Source organism: Callorhinus ursinus, unplaced genomic scaffold (genome assembly GCF_003265705.2).
Source record: "Callorhinus ursinus isolate GAN/ISIS: 27379988/994484 unplaced genomic scaffold, GSC_fseal_2.0 scaffold126, whole genome shotgun sequence".
Lineage (NCBI taxonomy): Eukaryota > Metazoa > Chordata > Mammalia > Carnivora > Otariidae > Callorhinus > Callorhinus ursinus.
In genome coordinates this window covers 29808-37486 of record NW_027397188.1, presented here as the reverse complement: position 1 = coordinate 37486, position 7679 = coordinate 29808, and the positions used below count along the sequence as shown (strand labels likewise).

Sequence of the window (7679 nt, the reverse complement as noted above, 5' to 3'; positions counted from 1 at the left end):
GTGATGTTGGCATCTATATATCGTAGAGAGCCGGCTCGTCATTTAGGAGGCATAATGCCTTTTAAGATAGGCCATCTGCATACTGCATTGTTATTATACTTGCTAGTGTTCATTTCTTGACTCTATTCACTGATTGTTCTTTCTGTCCCTGAGCTAATTCTACACACTTGTAATCGCTGTCGGTTCCCACTCGTTACAACAGAACGGTGTTTGTGTGACTTCTCTCTGAAACATTTCAAAACTTTTGTTCTTTCATGTGGATTCTAGATTCAGGTTTGCGGTCAGCGGTAAAGACCCCACTGGAATATTGTTTTTTAAAGATTTTATTTGTTTGATAGAGAGTGTGAGGGCGCCAGCAGGGGAGGGGCAGAGGGAGAGGGAGAAGCAGACCCCCGCTGAGCAGGGAGCCCTACGTGGGGCTCGATCCCAGGATCCTGAGATCACAACCCGAGCCAAAGGCAGACACTTAACCGACCGAACCACCCAGGCGCCACCCCCACCCCCGCCACTGGAATATTGATTGAATTGCTTGGATGGACAAGTTAACTTGAGGATTATTAAATATTTATGATATTGAAGGCTATGCAGGAATACCCCATATCCATTTATTTAAGTCATTTTTTCACTGTCCCAGAGTAAGGATTTAAAAAAAATTTTTCTCCATATACATTCTGCAGATGTCTTACTAAATGTCTGAGCATTACTTTCACATTGTACCATGCCCATTCTATTTCTCAAATTTGGGTTTTCTTTTTTTTTTTTAATTATGTTCAGTTAGCCACTGTATAGGGCATCATTAGTTTTTGATGTAGTGTTCCAAGATTCATTAGTTACATATAACACGCAGTTTCTGGTTCACAGGAAAGCATCGTGCCTGGAGCACCTGCTTGTCTCCGGCGTCTGAATGAGCCACAGGTAGACATCCGCCCCCGGGGGCCAACTGGCTTCTCACAGTGCTGACCTCATCAGGTTGGTTGGCAATGGTGGATGTTGCCTTTGCTGAGGGTGTGGACTCCCAGGAGGCCTTGTCTTTGCTGGGGCGTTCCTGGGGCAGGATCTGGTCATACCTGTCTCTGGCAATTCCAGACGGCCCGTATGGAGGCCCCTGATCCAGTTTCTGGAGAGCCTGCCCTTCAGTGGGTGGTCCCTGGCTCACCCGGGGAAGACGGGAGAGTCTTTGGTCCAGGCATTGCCCTGGTAGCACACTTGACTTTCAGGAGAGGGCGCTGGCTTGTCTCAGCTCCCCTGCTGCGCAGGTGCACGGGCCTGTGTTTCCCTGGCCCTTCTGGGGGAGAGCATGGGCAGGTACTGTGCGCACTCAGTGATCTCTGACCTGGGCAGGACGTGCGGCTTGGCTCACGGGGCTAGGTGCACCTCTCTGGAGTTGTCCCAGAGCAGGACCCAGGTGGAAGCAGGTCAGAGGAGCGCCATCCCAGCCCCTAGCAGGGTTGTGCCCCCCAAGGACTCCCTGGGTGGCCCCCTGCCACACTGCAGTGCTGTGTTCGCTGTGCCCCAGGGCTCTAGGGGCTGCCTGTCCCTTCCCGGCCACTCAGAGCGTTCTCACGCCCCTGGGCCCGGCTGGGAGAGGCCAGGAAGGGAATGAGCAGGGGGCTGGGCTCAGGGTGGAGGGGCTGCCTCGGGTGGCAGAGGGATTGGGGAGGCACCTGGGCAAGCAAGGCGGCGGAGGGGAGAAGGAGGCGAAGGCAGGAGTCTGGAGGACCGGGCAGGAAGTCTCCGGGGGCCCTGACCTAGGCTTCGGCTGGGCGGCACCGGGCTGTGGGGGGAGAACAAGATGGGGATCCAAGGCTTTGTCCGTTCCCTCTGAAGCCAACCAAACCCCGCGTGCGGCCGGCTCCCTCACTGGGGAGCAGCGTGCCTTCTGCCGTCCAGCACCCATGGGCGGCCACGTCCTGCCATAGCCCCCCTGCCCTCGCTTGGACCCAGACTCCACCAGCCGCCCCTCGGTTCGCCCCCCTCGCCGCCAGGGGCTGGTGACCCCCCAGCACGGCCGTGCTCCCCGCTCTGGGCTCCCTTCTCCCTGACAAATCGGGGACGGGCCTGCAGTGACCCTGTGTGACCCACGCGGGGGCTGGAGCTGTCTGTCTTCTCCGAGCTTCCCACCCCAAACAGCCCGGCCTAGGTGTGTTGATGGACTGAATGGTGCACAGGGAAGGGGTGTGGGGGCGAAGGGCTCCGCTGTGCGGCCTTGGCCTTGTTTCCAAGCCCCTCTGACCCTAGCGTCTGAATCCACAGAAGGGAGACGGATATTGTGCCCAGGTCACTGTGTTCTAGGGGATTCATGCCACCTGGCAGGCGAGGCTCCCAGCAGGGGCCCGACCATATGGGGGGCCCTGGAGGGGCTGCCCGTGTTTTTAATTGCTCCAGTCCTCTGCCTGTTGTTGCTACTGGGGGCTCCAAGCCTGGCAGGCGAGGCCCCAGCGCAGCAGCCTGGGCGTGGGGGAAGTATCTGGAGGGCCGTGCCTACCGTCCAGGTTGAAGACAGGGGCTTTCTGCAGCTGGAATCTGGCAACGTACCCAAGGTACTTCCCCAGCCACGTGGGGTCCCCGAGCATTCTTCTGGCTGAAATCAGAGGGGCCGAGAGTCCAGGGGCCCGTCTTTTTTCCGAGTGCCTCCTCTTCCTGCCGGCCCGAGCCCTGCCGCCTCAGCCCTGGTCCCCCTCCCTCCTCGTCTGCCCTGAGAGCAGGTCTACTCTTGGCTGAGCGGGCACTCCCTCCTCAAAGGGGCGCGTCAGACCCCGACCCCTCTGGGGAGGACCCCCTTCACACAGCAGCCTGCGGCCTGCATGACCTGGCCAGCCCGGGACGCCCCCCAGCGCCTCCATCCAGTCCTCAGGACAAGGTGTCCCCACCCCCCCCCCGCGCCCCCCCCCCCCCCCCCCCCCCCCCCGTAACCCCCCCGGGCCCCCCCCCCCCACTGTCCCGGGGCTTCTCCACGTGGCACTTCCACTCTCTGAGGTCAGTTGTTTTAGGTTCATTGACTAGCTCCCCGGCGACGGCAGGGGAAGGTTTCTGTTCTAGCGGAGTGTCCCTGCTCCTGGGACACACACACACGTGCACACGCGCACACACGCACGCACGCGCACACACACGCACACACGCACACACACCCACGAGGCTCTGCAGTAGGCGGACCAGCTGAACGAATTCCTGAGGGAGCGAGCGGGCAGGGGCAGCGATGCCCGACCTGAGGGGTCCCTGGGAGCAAGCGCCCACGGGGGTGCGGCTCTGAACAGTCCGGCTGGTACCAGCGCCCCCAGAGCAGCAGGCCCTAAGCACAGGTCTTGGGCAGCACCCCCGCCAGCGTCGGGGAGAGCCGCCTCCTACCCAGCAGAGCCCACAGGCTGGTGGTCTCGCCGGCGTCCTCGAGGCGGACGTAAAGGATGAGGTGGCTGTAGTCCGTGCTGACGAAGCGGACGAGCATGCTGGCGCCTCTCTCCACTGTGGGAGACCCCGGCCCAGTAACAGGGGACGCCTCTCTCCTCCACCCGCTCCCACACGCCCCGGACAGCGCAGGACACCGGGAGGATGTCTCCCTCCAGCGCCGGCACTTCCCCCGCGGCCCCGGTTTGGGGCATCGAGCGTCCCCTGGCCCCCAGTCCAGCACAGCACCCCGGGCCAGAGGGCTGGGCTACTCACGGGAGCCTTGGAACTGGCCTTGGAGCCCGGTTGGGTGGACGGTGATGTTCACTCCTTTGCATACCCCCTCTCCTCTGGGAAAAGAGGAGGGGGCATGCGGTGGTCAGGGCCTCTGCCTGTCTCCCGGCCCCCGGGGACATCGGAGGTGCCCTGGACGAGGTCCCTGGTGTCTGCCTGAGGCTCTCGGCTCCCTGGGCTCCCGAGGGTCGTCTAGCTGGGGGCGGGGCTAGAGGGCAGGAGTGAGGAACCGGGGACTTCCTTGTTGCTGGAGTGGAGCCGAACCTCCCGGGAGCAGTGGTGCCCAGTCTGTCCTTGGCTTGGAGCTCCGGGTCCCGGGCGGGGACCCCCGTTCTGGCTGTCCAGTCACCTGGGCTCCACACAGAGGCCATGCCTTTTTGGCCCCCTGCCCCCAGGTCTTCCGTTTCTCCGCTAGGGTGGGTGGGGGTTGGGCCGGGTGCCAACGCACCCTGGGACTGCACAGCCCTTGGGGTGGTGTCTGTGGCCGAGCCCCGGCAAGGCTGTGGCCCTAACTTAGGGTCCTCAAGGCCACGGGTGCTGGACTGTTCTAAGTATTGCTGAGATCAGCACAGCGTGTCGCCACTGTGGATGGTCCTGATCAACCGGCCAGTGCGAGGCACGGCCCCGCCTGGGCTTCTCCAGCCCCCACGGCGGGAGGGACCGGGCTGTGTGTGTGTCTTTCCCCAGGCCCCTCGTCGTAAAGCTTCGGGGCTTCTGAAGCTAAGCCTCAGACCTCTCGGGAGGGTCTCGAGCCTGCAGCTTAGTGCCATGTGTCCCTCCGGTTCCCCCCACTGGTCACTGTCCCTTGGGAGGCCCCTGAGCGGGAGCACCCTGCGAGGAGCTGCAGAGGCCGTGCTTACGTCCAGAAGAAGACGAACTCCACGTCCTCGTCCCGGGTCCAGATGGAATGGAGGCCGAGCCTCAGGGGATCGGCTGGGGAGACCAGGTGGGCGCGGCTGGCAGCCAGCTGGGTGGTCAGCCAGCGTCCCTCCACCTGCAGGGTGCGAGGTGCAGAGGGGGTGGATCGTCCCCGGCCTCCAGTGTTGGCTCTCAGGCTCCAGCCCCGCCGGCGCTGAGCGCTGCCAGGGGAGGTCAAGGGCCAGTGGGGTGTACTGGAGGGGGCAGGGGGCCCAGTCCTTGTGAATGTCCTCCGTCAGGTTGCCCTCTGTCTCCCCCCGTGCCCTTCCCCCACTTCCTTCAGCTCCTCTCGTATCTGGCCCAAGCGCTATCCCCTGTTGGGTTCCAGATGCCCTGGCCGAGTCTGGGGAGGGGTGAGGGCCGCCCTGGAACCGTCACCGAGTCCTGGGGTTGCTCCAGCCACGCTCCCCACAGTGATGGGTGATGGGCAGGTGGGTCAGATAGGGCGGGGGAACTCTGGACCCCTCCCTGACCCCAGGACTGGGCAGGGGTGTGAAGAACCCCCCCATTGCTCTGCGAGGCTGTGCCTGGGCCCAGGACCCCCCTCGCCCCTCAGCTGGCCCCTGTCCCCGGGTCCTGCTCCCGGGAGCCGCCACCCTCGTCCCAGGGCTGAGCCTGGGACCTACCCAGCTCTGTTACCTTGTGGGCATTAAACCCGGGCTGTACCGGCACCTCGTCTAGAGTCTTCTGGGCACTGGCCAGGCCCAGGCTGAGGGTCAGCAGCAGGAGTGGCCCTCTCTGCAGGACCATGACCGCAGGGCCCAGAGGGAGGGGAGGCCGGGCAGTCGGGTCCCTGCTTTGTAGGCGTCCTCCAGAGGCCACTCGTCTGAAGAGCTGTCCTGGCCAACCCTGCCGTCCCTGCCAGGCTCCCTGAGCATTCAGAATTATTCCCACAGGAAAGACGTGGCCTCCCCAACACCTGCCTTGTCTCTGAGGGATGGCAAGGGTGTCATTTGACCCGGGTGGCGGGTGCTGTCGGGGCAGTCTGGCCACATTGCTGGCTGTCCCGGAGGCGTCACCGCACCCCTGGGGGCTCAGCTCCCTCCTCCCGGCCGGGGCTCCTCCCAGGGGCAACCATCCTCTGACTGAGCCAGGACCGTTCTCCCCCCCCTTCCCCCTCCACCGTCGTGGGCGGTGTGCTGGGGAGGGACAGCAGGAGGGCACACCAACTCTCAGGATGGCACTCAGACCCTGGCACGAAAGCAGGGCCTCAAGCATCTCTCGCACTCCCTCCAACCATGGCCACTCAGACCAGACTGCAGCACCCCTGCCGCCCACCACCGTCCCGGGGCCCTCGGAGCTGCGTGACCCTGTGGCCGGGGTGCAGACGAGAGCCCGGAGCAGACGCAGCGTGGGTTTACAGCATGGAGAGGGCACAGGGAGCTCAGGACAGCCATGGGAAGGTCAGGCAACTCCAGAGTGGGGCACAGGGGGACAAGACAGTGTCCCTGGGGTCGCACCGCTGAGGATTTGAGGAATCAGCCCAGCGGGCAACCTCCCCTCCATGTGCTAGGGGACACTTGGCTCCCATGTCAGGGGTCCTGGGGCGTTTTCCTGAGTCTGTCCCCTCCTCCTAGGGTCCTGCCCCTTCCCTGTGTCCTCCCCTGGCCCCCCCAGCTGTCCACGCCAGGGGCCTGGTGAGGCGGCCGAGCAGCAGCATCCTGGAGCCTCATGGGGCCGGTGCTCCGGGAGTCTGCAAAGCCACAGGGTCGCCGGGCTCTGGACCCTGCTCCTCGACCTCCCTCCCCGTGTGATCCCCGGCAGTCTGGTCTACAATGGGGAATTCTTTGATTCACTCTCCCCTTTTCCGTGAGTCGCGCCCACTGGAGCCAGACCCCATCTGGGTCACACCAGGAGTAAGAACCGGTCCGTCTGGGTTCGCCCAGGGGCGGCTGTGGGATCCTATCCCGTCCACACTCTGGGAAGCAGTGGCTGCCCAGATGGGCGCCCCACATCCCCTGGGGCTGCGAGGGGACGCCCCAGGAGCGGTAGGAAAGCTGGGGGACCGGTCAGCCCTGGGCTCTCTGAGGACGTGGCTGGGCTGAGCAGCTGGCCCCTGCCCCCGCCTGCGGGGAAGGGGACGTGACGCTCAGGCTGCAGTTGTCCGGGGCTTTGGGGTCAGATAGGATGTATGGGTAGGAGCCTCCTGCTTCCATCCTTGGATCTGGGTCCTGGTCCCCACCCCAAGCGGTGCCGAGTTGCTTTGGGGGTTTGCACGGTGGAGAGGACCCCCCCCAGTCACACGGAAAGCTGTGGACTCCTGTTCCTTCACGACGCCCCCCGAAGCATGTGAGTATGTGCTGTTGGGGGGTGGCCGGGGGCGGCGGTGTGAGGCCGGCAGTGAGCCCGGCCCCAGGCTCAGCTGGACCTGGGGGCCTGGAGACCAGAGCCGGGCCGACGGAACCATGAAGGGGCTGCAGACAGACTTTACCCCTGAGCCCAGACACCAAAGCAAGGGAGCAGCAGGGGGATCCGCAGGGCAGTGACTGTGTCCATCGGGAGGAGGAATGGAAGAGCGGTCTAAAGCCCTGACGTGAAGATGCCGGCACAGCGGCAGACCACAGCCTGTCCCTGCATGGGCCTCCACCACCTGCCAGGCACCCATGGGCATGTGGGGAGATGGTGACAGTGAGGTCCGCAGAGCCTTCCAGACTGTGTAGCCTGCCACATGAGTGACAACGTCACATGGTGCCCACCTTGCGGAAGGGGTGACCGCTAAGCTGTGTGCTGGGGTGCGGCTGGGTGAAGGGAGGAGGGAACAGTACACTGGAGGGTGGAACGGTGTGTGCGAGAGCCCTGAGGCAAGCGGGGGACGGCGGACTGAGGGAGCATAGATCTGAGGGGTGTGGGAATGTGGGGGGCGTGGGGAAGGTGAGGGCTCTCCGCGAGGTCACCCAGCCCAAGTCACAGGAGCTCCTGGGTCGCGTGCAGGATGTGGATTTCATCTGTGTGATGGCCGCTGGTGGAAGGGTATGATTGGGGTGACATTTTGGCAAGATCCCTGGGCTGTGAGGCTGTCGGCGTCACTCACCCTCACCGAGGCCAGGCTGGCGGGGAGCATGAGATGAGGCCACGTGGGAGGCCAG

At 63.7% G+C, this 7679-nt stretch overlaps 1 protein-coding gene across 1 annotated transcript; it reads right to left on the bottom strand.

Annotated features, from left to right (window-relative positions):
- Positions 1 to 2402: 2402 nt before the first annotated feature.
- LOC112814591 (lipocalin 1-like) lies at positions 2403 to 5343 on the bottom strand. Its single transcript, XM_073890093.1, has 5 exons — positions 5233 to 5343; positions 4536 to 4669; positions 3654 to 3731; positions 3346 to 3452; positions 2403 to 2581 (listed from the first exon to the last, which is right to left on the bottom strand). Exons 1-5 carry the CDS (start codon positions 5341 to 5343, stop codon positions 2403 to 2405), a joined length of 609 nt encoding a protein of 202 aa, XP_073746194.1.
- Between the last annotated feature and the right edge of the window lie 2336 nt (positions 5344 to 7679).